General features: G+C 38.5%; 3 protein-coding genes across 3 annotated transcripts; 1 reads left to right on the top strand and 2 right to left on the bottom strand.

Annotated features, from left to right (window-relative positions):
- Positions 1-1,319: 1,319 nt before the first annotated feature.
- On the bottom strand, positions 1,320-3,074 carry LOC104961356 (CMRF35-like molecule 1). Its single transcript, XM_010789639.1, has 4 exons — positions 3,005-3,074; positions 2,543-2,920; positions 1,753-1,801; positions 1,320-1,597 (listed from the first exon to the last, which is right to left on the bottom strand). Exons 1-4 carry the CDS (start codon positions 3,057-3,059, stop codon positions 1,441-1,443), a joined length of 639 nt encoding a protein of 212 aa, XP_010787941.1. The 5' UTR covers positions 3,060-3,074; the 3' UTR covers positions 1,320-1,440.
- A 2,304-nt stretch (positions 3,075-5,378) lies between these two features.
- LOC104961357 (acidic mammalian chitinase-like) lies at positions 5,379-8,949 on the top strand. Its single transcript, XM_010789640.1, has 11 exons — positions 5,379-5,414; positions 5,544-5,573; positions 5,695-5,896; positions 6,010-6,066; positions 6,155-6,320; positions 6,604-6,728; positions 6,875-6,998; positions 7,164-7,349; positions 7,529-7,648; positions 8,207-8,348; positions 8,440-8,949. The coding sequence occupies exons 1-11, from the start codon at positions 5,390-5,392 to the stop codon at positions 8,751-8,753; spliced, it is 1,491 nt and encodes a 496-aa protein (XP_010787942.1). The 5' UTR covers positions 5,379-5,389; the 3' UTR covers positions 8,754-8,949.
- A 398-nt stretch (positions 8,950-9,347) lies between these two features.
- Positions 9,348-12,240, bottom strand: LOC104961353 (major facilitator superfamily domain-containing protein 4-B). The gene is made up of 10 exons (XM_010789631.1): positions 11,903-12,240; positions 11,603-11,801; positions 11,103-11,339; positions 10,835-10,997; positions 10,565-10,680; positions 10,255-10,428; positions 10,013-10,160; positions 9,843-9,913; positions 9,590-9,707; positions 9,348-9,501 (listed from the first exon to the last, which is right to left on the bottom strand). The coding sequence occupies exons 1-10, from the start codon at positions 12,130-12,132 to the stop codon at positions 9,407-9,409; spliced, it is 1,551 nt and encodes a 516-aa protein (XP_010787933.1). The 5' UTR covers positions 12,133-12,240; the 3' UTR covers positions 9,348-9,406.
- Between the last annotated feature and the right edge of the window lie 3,649 nt (positions 12,241-15,889).

The following is a 15,889-nucleotide window of genomic DNA, read 5'->3' as shown; positions in this document are numbered from 1 at the left end:
CTTAGTCCTGTGATGTGTTTTGAGGGAAAATCTACTTATCACGGAAGACATTTTTACATGTCATATAGAATGTAAAAGGGAAAACTAATACAATGAATAATGGCTAAGGAATTCCACCAAGCTACTTCATTTTTTGGGGTTCGTCTTGTGAATACTGGCCCACTGTCACAGCTTTTCTGGTCTTTAGAATAGAAATAAGCTATTGTTACCTTTATGAGTAACATTCTTGTTTTTTCCAACATGACAAGTCAAAATGTCTGCTGTGAAAAAGACCTAAATGGTGATTATATTGTTAGTGTTCTCTCATTATCATACACAATGGGGACAAAATATTACAAACAACTCAATCAATCTACAATCCAATAGAGCCAAGTACTTCGGGCCCCGGTGACCCATAAACTGAACATTATATTATTCCCTAAAAATAGGTTTTAATGACGACTTATTGCATTAGATTGTAGCCTAGAGGGGTGGCTTAAAAAAAAAGTTAATATCTGGTTTTCTCTGAAAGTAAAGACCAGCATACCCACATTCTTGCAGCTACAACCGGCAGGGTAATGAAATCTGCTTGACAAGGACCACAAATCACCACTGCCTCTTTTATAGAATATGATATGTCACTGTTTCTGGGGGATTTGAAATATAATTCAGCTTTGATTTGTGACTCCTCTGCTTGGTAGTGGAAGCTGTTGGAGGGTAATCAGCGATATGGGACACACTCCGGCCCGGATATGACCCAGAGCAGAAGGCAGTCTTTATAGCAGATCTCTTCACTTCCGTCTCACAGCTTTTGGTTCCTTTTTTTAGCACATTTTCACTCATCCACTCCCTACGCAGTTTTTAATACTTTATAAAGGACTATATTATACCTTTCCTTTCTTGAGTTTGTCTTGGGCTAGGACAGAGTGTAACCGGAAGTCACAGTTTGCAAAGAGAGAGAACATCTTAGCTTTGGTATTCCATAAGACTTTAGGTTAACAACAAATAGAGTAGGACATAAACACCCTTGAACTTTATTGTTTGTCACTGTTTTGTCTTTTAAAAGCAGGACTTGCCAAGATAGGGCCTTCATTTATGCATGGAGGAATTTGTATTCTTCATGGCTTTCAGATCTTTGGAGTACACCTTTTTTTTTCTAACACCCTCTAAACTGGCAGCAAAATAATTTGATGAAAGCCAAGAGCCTTACTCCTCCAGAAGTGCTCATTTTAACATAATTGGATATTCAAAAGTTGGGTCCAAAGTTATCTTAGGCCCTGGCACCGAAATTAATTAGGTTTGAATCATTTAGATACTAAGAAAAAAAAGCCACATTTTCAAAGGGTTTATTTCATAGTTTAATTCACACACTGATATAATGTTCACTCGGAGGACAGTTGAAATAGCTTCAGTATAATTGAGTTTTGATTCATACATTGTTTATAATTCTGGTGTTGCCCGTCATTCACTTATACAGTAGATGTTTGAGTTTTCATATTGAACTTGTGGTTGTTGCCGTTTCTTTCTCGCAATCTTTATCCTCCAAACAGTGATGTGTGTTGATACCAAACAACACAGCATTAAAATAAAGACTATCCAACGTAGAGTTGCCCACCAACTATATAAAAAGAACAAAACATTTGGGATTAGAACAATTTACTTATATAGCATATACTTTCACATGTTTATTATTGGTAACTGGGCGATAACTTTTTTGCGATATTTCACTGAAGGACAATATGGAAATGAGAGTATATTGTAGACTCTTCTCACCTCATTTCATATCGTTCCAGTATAGTGGTGGGAGTGGTGGTTGTTATTGCTGTGGAAAAGAACACTTTGCTTTTAAAGACAATACATTAGATTTACTGACTGAACCCCCCTGTCTCATTAAACTATGTTTATATACTATTAACCATTATATGGGCTCAATATTCCCTTACCAAATATCATACACTGGCCTGTAATTTCACCTTACACAAGAACATGAAATGTAAATGTTTGAACATTTTAATGACGTTTATTGACGGGAAAGCAAACCGTAACAAAAAGTGGAAAATTGTCTTTGACTTCACCACACATTAAAAAAATACAAGACAATCATTTTTTTATTTCAACGCAAATACAATAATTTTCTCAGAAACATTTAGGAGGTTTGTCTACAAGTTAGAGTCAGTTTTATAAGCTGTTGTCTTTCAAGGTAGGTACATAAAAGTATTTGATGATAAAGGGCGACTGTGGCTGTGAGGGAGTGTGGTCGTCTTTCAACCAGAAGGTTGTGGGTTCGATCCCAGCCCATGCAGTCAACATGTCAATGTATCCTTGGGCAAGATACTTAACCCTGAGTTGCTCCCGATGGCATGGCCAACGGTGTGTGAATGTGTGTGAATGTTAGGTCCTAGAGTAAGGTACACTGCTCTGTATGAATGGGTGTGAATGAGTGAATGACATGTAGTATGTAAAGCGCTTTGAGGGGTCTTAAAGACTGGATAAAGCGCTATATAAGTACAGTCCATTTACCATAATGAAGTACCTGAGCAAACCCAGTTGTAGTAAAGGTTACCTGGTTGGGAGACGTGGATCCGGACACCAGTGTAGACGTTTCTTCCAGGTCTGGCGAGCACACACCAGTACGTATCTTCATCACTTTCTCTGAGAGAAGACATAGTCACAGTGAAGACTCCTGCTATCTTATCATCAGCAATAGAGGTTCTGTCACTGCTTCGCCCCCTGGGTGTTTTCACCACTATGTCACACAGCTCATATATTGGTCCTCTGCACCAGTACTTTGTATATTCTCTGTACTTATTGCGGTACTGACAAGGGACTGTCAGTGACCCTCCGTATGCTCCTGTTACCACCTCTGGAGCTGACAAGCGGACTGAGTCCACTGAATGCTTGGCTCTCAGCCAGAAGAGACAGAGAAATGGAGCTGAAAAAACTAAAACATAAAACAAACAAGTTAATTGTTTTTATCAAGTGTCTATGCTATTAGATGTATTTTTGAAAAATGGATGTTACTTACCATTAAAGAAGCCAAGAGATATCCCAGAGGTCTTCATGGTGCGGATGAAAATCATAATGTGAAGCAGAAGCAAAGTGCGCAACATGTGGAGGCTTCCTCTTATTACTCTCATGTAAGGTTGTGCAATAAGGATGTTCGTGGGGTTTAGGCAATGTCAGCGTTGGCCAGTGTTTGTATGGTTATTATTGCGTATTTCCTTTAGTTTTTAACCCATCTGTGTGGGAAACAGCAGGGTGGGTTGTACGGCCAGTTTATTTAATTAAACAGCAGGTGGCACTAAAGACAAGAACTGTCGTTTTATAATCATTCATCTGTCTATCTATTGGTATAATTTGCAAAAATGATATAATTATTCTTTGCCCCATTACTTTACATCTTTGGCATTTGTCTGAGTATCTCTTAAGGCTTTCATTATTTTAATTGGTTTATTTGCCATTTTGTGCCACTGTATGTTTTAATGTTTTTTTCATGGGCTTTGATATTTTATGTGCATATAACAGTAAAATCGTTTGACTGATTTGGCTGTAGTTGTTTTTCTGTGAGGCACCTCAGTCCTGCAGACACGAGTTTTATTTATGTTCAAATTGTTCCAGTTTATTGTGTTTTTTTTCATTTCAGTCCCAGCTAACACATTGCTCTGTTATAGTATTTATAAGAATAACCAACAACGATGTTACAATAGTTGCAGTCCAGATTTAATTGGCCTCTCCAAAGAAATTGTCATATTCATGTAACTGTGGCAATGTGTGTAGGGAAAATATTTATACAACAAACACCACAAGACGAGGCGTGAGGTCATTTTGAAATAGGAGCTGATTGTGTCAGAGAGGTTTGAGATTACAAAAGAGTTCCTATTTAGTTAGACTGACACGTCTTTTACATCACAGAACTTTATACACCAAAACATTACTTTTTACCATCTATAAACCTCACAATATTTGTATCAATTTACATTTTTAAGAAAGGACATAGATTAATACATTCTCAGAGTTTAAGAAGAAGCTGGAGTATTAATAATTTGACCTTCAAGGTCAACCCACAATGGAAAAAGCAGAACTATGCTGCTGACACAAGCAGCATGAAGGTTACAAAACACCCACAGGGACAAATCTGATTAGAAAAACACAACTGGGTTTCATTTGACTTATTAAACCTATGCATAGAATAGTCTCATAGGATAACTGAACAAGTTGTGTTCAAATGTAAGCTGTTTATAAGTGACAGTGTTAGCTTTAGTTTCATTTTAACTGAGCAGATGGATAATCTAAATGAATTTTGATGTGATAGATTTCTATTTGATTTGCACCTTGAGAAAAAAAAGTACTGGGATGGTGAAATTACCTTGTTAAGAACTAACATTTGACTCTTTTCGCTATTAAGTAAGAAAGTAATTTAGTAAATTAATCATCCCACTTTCAGTTCACCTTCAGAATAGTTTGACGGCTTTTTAATTGTCTGAGACAGAAATGAAAAGTAGGTTTGTTTTGGAAGAGAACATGTTTTTCATTCTAGCTCAGCTTGGCTCGGTTCAGCCAAGGTGTTTTCCGCTGGCACCAGCATATCTTTCTTTAAATATTAAATAAACTGTTAAAGATAAAGAAGGCTGCATTATAATATAAGTGAAATGATTAGATAAGTTATCCATTTACTATGTAATAGCTTTTGATTTTTGTATGCAATCCCTCCTCATGACATATCACAATCCTCTTTTCAGCCTGATTAGAGTTGTCAAACATATTTATCATCACGTATCACAGTCTAAGTAGTTTTTCAAAGGCAATTTGCCTGTTGTTTATGTGAGTTGACTTCTAATGCTTTATGTCACAGCTCAACTGAGACAATTTCCTGCACAGCACTAAAGTCATATTTGATCAAATATAATTTTAGACAAATTAAGAAACATCTGTCTTTCCTCCTTTTGTTTTGCCTATAAATAATCCTCTTTAAACATTGAAATGTTCTTCTTTCTGATAACATGAGCTAAGATTATTTGTTACACATTTGGCAGGTCTGGAAGTACTGATGAAAAATAATTTATCTTTATCCAAAAACAAACATTTGTGACACATTTCTTATTGTTCTTTTCGTGTCTGTGTACATTTTAAAACAAGCCTTCAGCATATTTTCTGCATTTTATTGGCCTTAGACTATGTTTGCTTTACTGAATGAGTCCTTCACACAAGGATAAATGAGGAGAACATGCCTGAGACTGATAAGTAATCAGAATTTACTCCTTTAGTGAACACATTTTATAATCTTCTCTGAAACAATCTTTTGCAAATAAACACAGTTTTGGCAGATGTGGAAAGGCTGTTCACTTTGAGCAGAATGTGAGGGTATAAAAGTGAGTGCACCTGTTGGATGACCTCCATATACACGGTAGTCATGGGTAAAGTACTTTTTGTGACGGGTAAGATTTAACATTTTCTCTCATATGTGCATCAAAGGGTCTCCTTGAATGTCCTTTCTTTCAGGATTTGAACATAGTATTTTCATCCATTAACTAAAAGGTAACTTGACTTTGTTTTTGTCTTTACAGCTTTGGCCTTGCTGCTGCAAGCCCAGCTCGGTAAGCAACATACTGTATGAACATGGGATAGTGTGTGCATGTTCAATTGCCTTTTTAAGGTCAGAAATTGCATCACAATACGTGTTTGGTCCATAAATAATACATTTGTTTTGATTCAAAGGTTCATCCTTCATACTGTCATGCTACTTCACAAACTGGGCACAGTACAGACCACCTCCGACCATATTTATGCCCAATGACATCGACCCATGTCTGTGTACCCATCTCCTGTATGCCTTCGCCACCATCAAGAACAACCAACTGGCCACCTATGAGTGGAACGATGTGGAGCTTTATGGCCAGTTTAACGCCCTGAAGAACCAGTGAGTCACTTCAAACCTTTAGTTTCATTAAGCAAATGGAAAGAAAAAGATGGATCACAGATAGAAAAGGCTTTTAGTATCACTGCATCGTAAAATGTCTGATTTCTTGTCAGGAACGGCAACTTGAAGACTCTCCTGTCTGTTGGAGGATGGAACTTCGGCTCTACAGGGTGAGATCATATACAGATATTAGCAGATTTCACACTCTATATAGTCTTATATATATTTTGTTACATTTATTTTATTTTTCCACACTAGGTTTTCCCAAATGGTGTTGAGCCCTACAAACCGCAAGACCTTCATCAACTCAGTTATTTCATTCCTGAGAAAGTATGAGTTTGATGGGCTTGACATTGACTGGGAGTATCCAGCCAACAGAGGAGGGCCTCCTTCAGACAAGCAGTACTACTCCGTTTTCCTGCAGGTTTGTTACATCTGCTTTAATGCTCAGTTTCTTGTTAGTGTTTTTCTCTTAAAATTACATTATTATAAGTAAATGTAATAACTTATAAATAAGGTCATACCTGACAGCATGTGCAACTGCTCAAGCTTGGCTTAATTGTACTACTGTGTTGTATAAATATACAGGAAAGCAATCATTTAAGAACATAAAAGCCCATGATAAAGTCACAGTCCCATGTTACAAGTCATGGATTACAAAGACTTGACTAAATAATAGATATTTTACATCTGTTGAAAATCGACAGGAGCTGAGAGCTGCCTTTGAGACCGAGGCCAAGCAGAGCAACAGGGCTCGTCTTCTGATGTCTGCTGCTGTGGCGGCTGGAAAGTCCAACATTGATTCTGCCTATCAGATTCCCCAGCTTGGCCAGTAAACATTTGAAGCTATATTTGTGGAGTGTCAAATCTTATCCACTGCAACATAACAAATCATAGTTAAAGGGAACAACTCAGAATGTATCCCTTTTAGGCTAAACTATAAATATAGGCTTGTTAATGTAACCTCTGCACACCCAGGTCCCTGGATATGATCAACGTCATGACATATGACTTCCATGGCTCTTGGGACCCCATGACTGGTGAGTGCAGTCCTCTCTTCAAAAGCCCAGAGGATCACGGTGGCTTCATCTATTTCAACGTGGTGAGTGCGTGAACATCTTCAAAAATAATGTTTGAATCTATGATCCATCCTGGGCTTGTATAAAGAATCCACTTGCAGTCTGCAAGCTTTAAATGCAACTACATTTAAAGCATACACAAAAGCTTTGTAGTTCCAGAGGAAGGCATATCTTCTCCTTTGTTCCAGGATTATGCCATGAACTACTGGAAGAGCCAAGGAGCCCCAGCTGAGAAGCTCATCGTTGGTTTCCCCACATATGGCAACACATTCACTCTTAAGAGCCCATCTAACCATGGTGTTGGAGCAGCTATTGCTGGTCCTGGAACTGCAGGAAAGTACACAGAGGAGGCTGGAGAGCTCGCTTACTTTGAGGTACGGTTCCTGCATATTTTAGTACAAGAAATTGATCTTGAATGATGATGGTGGTTCAGTGTTTATATTCGTTTGTATGCTTTATAGCAGAGCAGGTTGGTCCACACAGTATAACAGACTCAATATTAAAAAGTTAATTTAGCTCTCAGTCCTTAACGCACTCCTTTGTAAAATTACAGATCTGTGACTTTTTGAAAGGCGGAGCAACTGAGGTTTGGAACAAGGCCCAGGATGTGCCATATGCCTACAAGGGAAACCAGTGGGTGGGCTATGACAACATGAAGAGCTTCGAGATCAAGGTACAGAACAGAACTGCACAGAATACTTGTTTTACCGTTTGACAGGCCAATCTGTTGGCTGTTATGAATAAGCTCCGAGCTAAAAAAGCTTTCCATCTGTCAAGAATTATTATTATAAAATTGGAAAGTTTCTCCTCAGTTCTGCAGCAGAAAGTGACAGGAACAAACTTATTAGATATTTTTATTCGATCCCCAGTTTTTGTATGTTTGGCGATGTTGCAGTTTGTAGCTACTGTGTGAGTCCATTTTAAAATCACATCTTTTTCCTTTTACTTTTATAATGTAGCTACTCCAGCTGACCTACACTTGGGGCATACTATTTTGTCATTTGACATTGCGACTCGAGTTCTTCCCCTCTTTCTTATGTATCCACTGTGTAACAGATTGTGTGTCAGTATAGCCAGAAAGGTATGCTGGCTTGCATACTGCAAATTCCCCCGAAAAATGTGGAACTAAAAAGTATGGTGGTAATGGTATTTCAATGTCACGGTCAGATGAATTTGCTTTGTTTTTTATTTCAAAATGCTTACCAAAATGCCCCCTTCTGTCCGTTGGTAGGTTGACTGGGTGAAGAAGAACAACTTTGGAGGCGCCATGGTGTGGACTCTTGACATGGATGACTACATGGGCACTTTCTGTAACCAGGGAAAATATCCACTGATTAATGTTCTCAAAAAGGGCCTTAATCTGGAACAAGCTTGTAAGAATTGTAATATCTGTGATCAGCGTGAACCATAGTGTTTTCAGGGAAATTAAATGTTATTAAATCATCAATTTGTGGTGTTTTCCAGCCTGCGCCCATCCTGCCACTCCCCTTCCTCCTATCGCAGGAGTGAGTACAACTAGCGGAGGCAGCTCCAGTGGAGGCAGCTCCAGTGGAGGCAGCTCCAGCGGAGGCAGCTCCAGTGGAGGCAGCTCCTCTGGTGGGGCCTCGGGCACCAAGGGCATGGACAGCCAGTTCTGCGCTACAAAAGCCAGTGGCATGTACCCAGACCCAACAAACAAGAACCAATTCTACAACTGCAGTATGGGCAAGACCTACTTTCAGAACTGCGCTGCCGGTCTGGTCTTCGACACCTCCTGTTCTTGTTGCAACTGGTCCTAAATCTGAAGTTATAGATTGACTGGTTAACTGTTCAAAGGCTGGAGGATTCTGTTTTACATTTGTTCTTAGTATTCATGGGGCAACTTCTCTGGTGCAAGGTGCGCATTGCACATTGGATGTTTGACAATGTAAAACCAGAGGCTGTAACCTTGACAAGTCCATTTTGAAAGCAAAGAAAATAAACATTTGAATTGTTGCATGTGTGTTGTATGCATCTACATTATTTTCCTTGTAGTCGAATATAAATTATACTCTCAGAACTGTCTTTGAATGAATCAATCAAAACTACAGTATGTTCACCATTCAGTAGAATTGTTTTAATACACAAATTCATTATTTATATATTCAAGTACATATGCCAAAATATACGCCAAAACACATTGAACAATATGAAAAAAGAGATTACAATTCAAACGAAACAATTTAGATATTTAAAAGTATTCCAAATCATCATAATCCTTGTATTGTAAATTTTTTCTACAAGAAGCAGCACATTATCTATGTCGCACATATCTAATTTCCAGGACAATAAAAGTTCATCAACCCAATGTTCATTTAGTAGTCTTTGGGTAAAACATATTTGAAGATGGATTGTTGTAATACTTTATTCTCTACAGTAGCCAGTAGAGGACAAAACACAGCTGATGCTCCTCTCAGCTGCTCTCTGGCTCCTCTTTCTGTTCTGTTTTTGCAGATCCATTCTGCTCTGTTGCTGGTTCCTCCACCATGGTGGACTTTTTCGAGGTTCCTGTTGGGATGCAGAAGTAGTATGAGTGTGAAAATAATAAAGACAAACCATATGCAGCACAGTTTGAGGTTGCTAGTTGATACCGTACCTGTGAGGTAATTTCGGTGCATTCGACTGAAGAAGAGGAGAGCAATGAAGAGAATAAAACCAATGCAGGCGATTACCACTCCACATAGCGGGAAGCTGTAGCTGCCTTTCTGGATAATCTGGGGACAATAAACCAACAATAAACTACTGAACACTAATCTAAATCTCCACTAGGGATTTTTGCAATTACAATCGTATTTCTCGACTTCTGCACATAATTGTTTTTAAATAATGAAGATATTAATTAGACTTACTGAGCCAACCACGACCTGCATTACCATCTCTCCCATTCCTGCAGATGTCACCAGGACTGACGTTGCACATCCTGCAAACAAGTATTGTATGGTTTATATCCTCTCCTTGCTTTTATTACATTACTGTGTTTTTTTAATTAATTGAATCTGCTGTGAAAACATCATTATACCCTGATAATCAAGGATGTCTTCAGTATAGGCGAGCATACAGGGGAATATGCAGCTGAGGAAAAGCCCACATAAACCGGTCCCGGCAAAAAGAAAGGGCCGGTTGTCGTAGAAAATAAGCAGCATCAAGCAAGTAACAATAGCACCTGCCTGTAAAAACAAAAAGAGAGAGTGTTATCAATTATGTGTTTGACTTCTTGTGATCTGTAATGTTACAGCGCTCTAAATGTTTAATTGGCATTACCAGGCTGAACATGAGTAGTCTCACAGGCTGGAAACGGTAGGCTAGAGGAATGGACAAAAGACGTCCAACAGTGATGGCTGCCCAAAATATACTGGCCAGGTAACCCGCTGTCTTATTAGGCAATGACAAAGGTGGTGACACACCGTAGGTGTACACGAAGCCGGCGTATGCACCCTGAAAGAAAAAGGCAGGTTCTTTCATGTGATCCATTATGAGATTTTTATGTGAAGCAGATATTCTATTTGGATTTTTTTTAAAGTATGTTGAACAGTAACTGAAATGCAATCTTTTATCCACACCCGTCACTCACCACAATGCCATCGGTCATGAAGAGCACACCCCCACCAAGGATATGAATCATAAAGAAGGATACAGGCATCCCGCTCAGGTTACCATTCCTACAGCAGCTGAAGATATCCCCATGACCTGCAACAGAGTGTAAGGTCAACAATGACAGATTGGAGCGAACAAAATGCATTTATTCTGATTTTCTTTCATCTGAACTGACTTAAAATCCACTTAAGATGTATGCATTATTCATATGAGTTCTGTATACAAATCTATTCTCCCACATCTTTACCTCCAGCTTCATGTTCCTTCTGCTCCACATCCGTGCCCTCGGCCCCCTGCTGGTTCTCCATTGCTAATTCATCTTTGTCCAGAAGACGAGGAGTTCCACTGGTGCAGAATGGGATCAGCTGCTCCCGATACATCAGGAACAGGACTGCGAGGGGCACGGGCAGCTGAGGGGGCACACATTTTATTTTCACAAAAAAAAAATTGGTTTAAGAAATTAAGAAAAATCCTAACTCTTCTCCTGCACATATACAATTTGGTTAGTGTCTTACATTGATAAGCGCCATGATCCAGAAGGCATAGTGCACATTGGACTCTTCCCCTCCCTCTGGGTGGGGCAGTTGAGTTATATCGTGCCCTGCAATCGGACTGTTTTTCAGCATGTTCCTGAGATGATCTGTGGTCTCTGTCGCATTCCCCGTGTGATTCCCACAGCCCGTCTCTGAGAGGAAGGGGTCTGCAATCAGTGGGCTCACTAGGGCCCCGAACCCAATGAAGAAATGAAGAGCCTGCAAAAATGTAGAATACAAAAGGTCAAAGACATAACTTACTGTATTTGTCATAATATAATTGCCTCATAACTTTAAAAAAAATTGATTGCTGAACATTCTGCGTAGAACATTCGTGCTAGCTTCCTATATTTATATACAAATAACATATACTAAATTCTATATAATGCTATATTTATCTGCTGATAGTTATTCAATGAATGCACACGCTATCATGTCAGTATTTCTACAGATTAAGAGAAAGGTACTCCAGTTTTTTTTACCTGTAAGAAAACAGCCGAGTCCCTCTGATAGATAGTCACCAGTTGGATGTTAGCAATGGTGTCAATAATGCCCATCGCAAACCCAGACACAGCCATTGCGATGGCGAGCATGAGAACATTATTGCACACCGGGATTATGGCAAATATTATAGAGATGGTGAGAGCTGAGACAAATAAGGCACTTAGAGCCCTGAACAACCTTTAAAAAAAAAGAAAAAAAAGACAAATACTCTTTTAATGATTGTCCATTGTTTACAGAATAATTATGCACACCTGGACGGTAGGGGGAATTATACTTACGTCTTCTTGAAAACACCAGCGATAGAGCTGCCAATCAACAAGCAGAACTGCTGGGCGAAGAAGACCCAGGTAATCTGACTGAGTGTTGAGTTAGTTTGACATTGCAAGTCCAAAATTGTAGGTCCAAGGAACGCAATGCATAGTCCAAAGCTGAAGAAAACACTCCAGTAGGTCAGTGTGTGATGGGCATTCCTTTTGAACAGAGTCACGATCCGCTCATCCAAAAACATCTTGACCACAGTGAAGACCTACGAAACCCACAGCCAAGGATCTTTTTTAGTATTACGATTTCAATATTTGAAAGCAGCTCTGTGAAGTTTGGAAGATGCTTTTTGGAGCGGTATGAGTTTCTCGATCTTTTTAAAGCGTTAAGTGCCCTCCTCTTTGGATTGCCTAACTGGAAAGGATGTCCTCTTGAGTTAATGGGTGAAGTGGAGATGCTTCCAACAATAATATGATTTCAAATGTGTCAATGATTAGCAATGAAAAAGAGTCTGGGTTGAAACGCTACTCGAAAGTGTGCATGTATGTGTCATGGCGCTTCCAACCATATCAAATGGAACATGTGTCATTCAGGAACAAATGACACACGTGGACAGGTCGTCTTTTCTTTCAAACCTGGACAACCATATTACAAAAGGAGCTCGGATGCAACATGTATATTTTTTTTAAATGTACAATAAAATGATGTTCAAATAATAATTGATACATACATTTTATTTCATTTAGGGTTTTATCAAATGCAAAGCAAGGTCTTCATCCGTGACTGCAATATCCTATCATAATCTATCGTTATGAAATCTATTCAAGACTTCAGCCCTACTTCTCATGTATTCCAGCTTTGTAGATCTTTGTTGACTATATGGTGTTATACCAAATACATTCATGTCCAAGATATTAAGTGTGCCAGCCAACAATGGTTTAAACTCTTTAATTGTCCTTTAAAGCCACCATAGCAATGTGGCTCTGTGGATGGCTATAGTCAGTCTCAACAGCTATTAGATGCTTTGCCATGGATTTTTCAATCAGTTGTCCACAGACATCCGACTTCCATGATCCCTGGCTTATCGTCTAGTGCCTCTATGAGTTTGAAAATGTTTGATTTATAGCGAAATATGGTACTCTGTAAAGGTGGTACTCATATTCACCTACACAGAGGAGGCATCTTAAGTACATGATTCCCTTATGACAAGAAATCTGTTTTATGGATTATACATGTTTTTTAAATGTATATATATGCTGTACTAACTGGCCCTCAGAGGTATGAATAAAAGAAAGGACTAAATACCTAATCTCTATAATGATTGCATGGGATAAGCAAAGCTCCGGTGGTTGTAGCCAAATATGGGCTTCCTGCAAAGTGAAACAGGAAACTAAAGACATCGCAACACAGGCTTATTACTGATAGTGTGGATTTAGTTATCTTTAAACTTTTGAAGAAAGACCCTGGCACTGTTAAAGAAACTTGTTGTATTATATTTTGCATGATGATAACACAAGTCATGTATTTGATTTACTGTATTTTAGAAGTATAATTGTATTCCCTTAGTTGTCAAATCATTATTTAATACATGCTTCTTTCTTGGTACCTGATTAACTACATTGAAAATAAATGTGTCTTCAAATACATAAAGGCAACTACATATGTTAGCTGTCCGAATTAAGCTACTCAATATGACATTTTCTTTGACTGTATTCCTTCACACTGTGAATCATATGCCTATACACTGACACTGAGCTTAGCTGTGTAACTGATTTGCCGATGTGCGCTGCAAGGTGAAGATGCTGGAAAGGTACTAAACCCTGAGAAATATGTGTGTTTATACAAAAGGCAATCAGTAACATCTGCTTCCTCTTCGTGAGATAAAGCAACACAAGATGACTTCTCCAGGTAATTGTCAACCAACACGATCTTAAAGATGTACAAGGGGGTGTTAAAAATCAACAGCAACTTCTAGTTACTGAAGTAAGACATTGTTTTTTTATGCATCTATTATTCACACAGGTTTGATAAGGAAGAGTATAAGAGTAGTAGTTGCTCAACATCTTTTAGTAGAAGTAAATACATTTCTTTTTTTAATGTATGTATTGCAGTTTTACTTATTCTTCCAGACATGGTAAGCACAATTGAGAAATAATATGATTGAAATTATATTTGGTGTTGTTCCAGAAAAAGTTCATTAACATTGTTAAAATGTCTCAAAATGATGTCCACTTCAAAGTTAAACTGCAAGCCACAAGAAGTCTCCAATTTTACCCAAAAGATCTTGTGTACATTACTACTCAGATTTCAAGTGAGCACAAATAAACGTTTCCCCTTCAGCAAACAAAACGGCCTTTTAGTGTCAAACTACACATGCAACACTGCACAGTCAAAGCCAAATGAAAAACCAAAGCAAAAAAACATTTATTTTTTTTCCTACACAAAGTTTCAACACTAGATGGTGTCAAAGCAGCACATTCGTACGTAGTTGAAGCCAAAATCAATCAGGGATGCCTGGAAAGAGAATGTAGCTTTCTGACTATCTCTCAAAGACAAAGAACACAGCCTCTCTTTTGAAGTCTGACGCACGGTTTGTTGATGACAGCCACTTAAAGAGACAAGACATCAGAAACAGGGTTTAAATTGGACAAAAACAGCACTGCCTTGCTCCTCTCTGTCTCATCTCCATAGGCTGACATTTAGCCAACTCTCAACCAGAGGCCTTAGACTTGCCATGACAATGTGACAGGAATCCTAATCTGAATCTCTCTCCTCTTTCCCCCCAGTTCTACTTCATTTTAGGGCTACTCAATTAATCCTATTTGAATCGCAATTACGATTTTGGCTTGCAACGATTATGAAAACAACATAATCGAAATAAAACGATTATTTATTGATTTTAATTAAAAAAGAAATTAAAAAAAATTATTTAATTTTTTTTATTGGTTTTTCAGTTGAATTATACGTACAGTTCAGGGTAATCAACTGCTAAAAACATACTGTTCACATTTTCTTTTCAATAAATTTAATTTAGTAAATGGATAATCGTTTTTTAATAATCGTGATATCAATTATTGACCCAAATAATCGAGATTATGATTTTTGCCATAATCGAGCAGCCCTACTTTATCCATACACTGTGTTTCTTTGTGTGGCCTGCAGAGAAAAGCATATGCTGCCATATGTTACAAAAAAAGACTAAATTCAATCGATTACATGCCAATACTTCCAAGGCCCAATACAAGTAATTATAAGCCTGTGGATGTGTTTTATTTAATGATTTAAATCCATCCATTCATCCATCCATCCACCTACCTACGAGAAGGTGGAAGTCACAATATATATTTCTGGTTTAATGCTTGGCAAGTTAGACAGGCATACATGAATCAGCAGTGGCGAACCGTGGCTATCAAAACTGGACCTTCTGTAGACACACCCAGCCGCCGCCGCCCCCCTCTCCGCCCCCTCCCCCCCCTCCGCGGCATTATAATGTCCGTCTTTTCACTGATTTGTTGTCTTGAAAAGGGTACTCACAACAATTCCGCAACAACTTCATCTTCACCTGTTGCACTTGTCATTTCAACGTAAAAAACAATAAAACGGCATGAATTGCTTCGTCGCATTCGTTCTAGATCCTCTGTCTCAAGCCAGTTAACTAGCGGGCCTTCTAGAATACCCTGGAACCGATGGGGAACTCTGAAAGAACACGCCCATTGGCTGCAAATCAATATATGATTGGTTGATCAAACTGTCAGTCCAAACGTACGCTCTCATTCATTGCAACGGCCAGGGCATTCTATCAAGGATGTAGAATACCTTGGCTGAAGGATATTCTACCCAGAGACCCAGAACAAGATCTGATTGGTTGCTTTCTTTTCTAACACAAAACCACTGAAATGCGTAGTGCATGGTCCGAGAAGGACAAACAAATCAACGTAACATTGTAATATTACAGATCAACAACACAGATACCATTCTCATTTATTCATTTTTATATACATTTT

The sequence above is a fragment of the Notothenia coriiceps genome, unplaced genomic scaffold, assembly GCF_000735185.1.
Source record: "Notothenia coriiceps isolate Sejong01 unplaced genomic scaffold, NC01 NC01_scaffold00033172, whole genome shotgun sequence".
In the NCBI taxonomy this organism is placed as follows: domain Eukaryota; kingdom Metazoa; phylum Chordata; class Actinopteri; order Perciformes; family Nototheniidae; genus Notothenia; species Notothenia coriiceps.
Note: the sequence above shows the minus strand (reverse complement) of the source record. Positions and strands in the feature narration are given on the sequence as shown.

Bases quoted from the DNA above. Each gene is read 5' to 3' on its own strand.
- LOC104961356 (XM_010789639.1), bottom strand. From the start codon at position 3,059: ATGATTTTCATCCGCACCATGAAGACCTCTGGGATATCTCTTGGCTTC. The intron at 1,802-2,542 runs GTAACCTTTACT...TCTTTTCCACAG, and splicing joins GATCCACGTCTCCCAACCAG to CAATAACAACCACCACTCCC. The intron at 1,598-1,752 runs GTGAGAAGAGTC...CTTTTTATATAG, and splicing joins CTGGAACGATATGAAATGAG to TTGGTGGGCAACTCTACGTT.
- LOC104961357 (XM_010789640.1), top strand. From the start codon at position 5,390: ATGGGTAAAGTACTTTTTGTGACGG. The intron at 5,415-5,543 runs GTAAGATTTAAC...TTGTCTTTACAG, and splicing joins TAAAGTACTTTTTGTGACGG to CTTTGGCCTTGCTGCTGCAA. The intron at 5,897-6,009 runs GTGAGTCACTTC...ATTTCTTGTCAG, and splicing joins TTTAACGCCCTGAAGAACCA to GAACGGCAACTTGAAGACTC.
- LOC104961353 (XM_010789631.1), bottom strand. From the start codon at position 12,132: ATGTTTTTGGATGAGCGGATCGTGACTCTGTTCAAAAGGAATGCCCAT. The intron at 10,429-10,564 runs GTGAGTGACGGG...TTTTTCTTTCAG, and splicing joins TCATGACCGATGGCATTGTG to GGTGCATACGCCGGCTTCGT. The intron at 9,708-9,842 runs GTAAGTCTAATT...TATTGTCCCCAG, and splicing joins TGCAGGTCGTGGTTGGCTCA to ATTATCCAGAAAGGCAGCTA.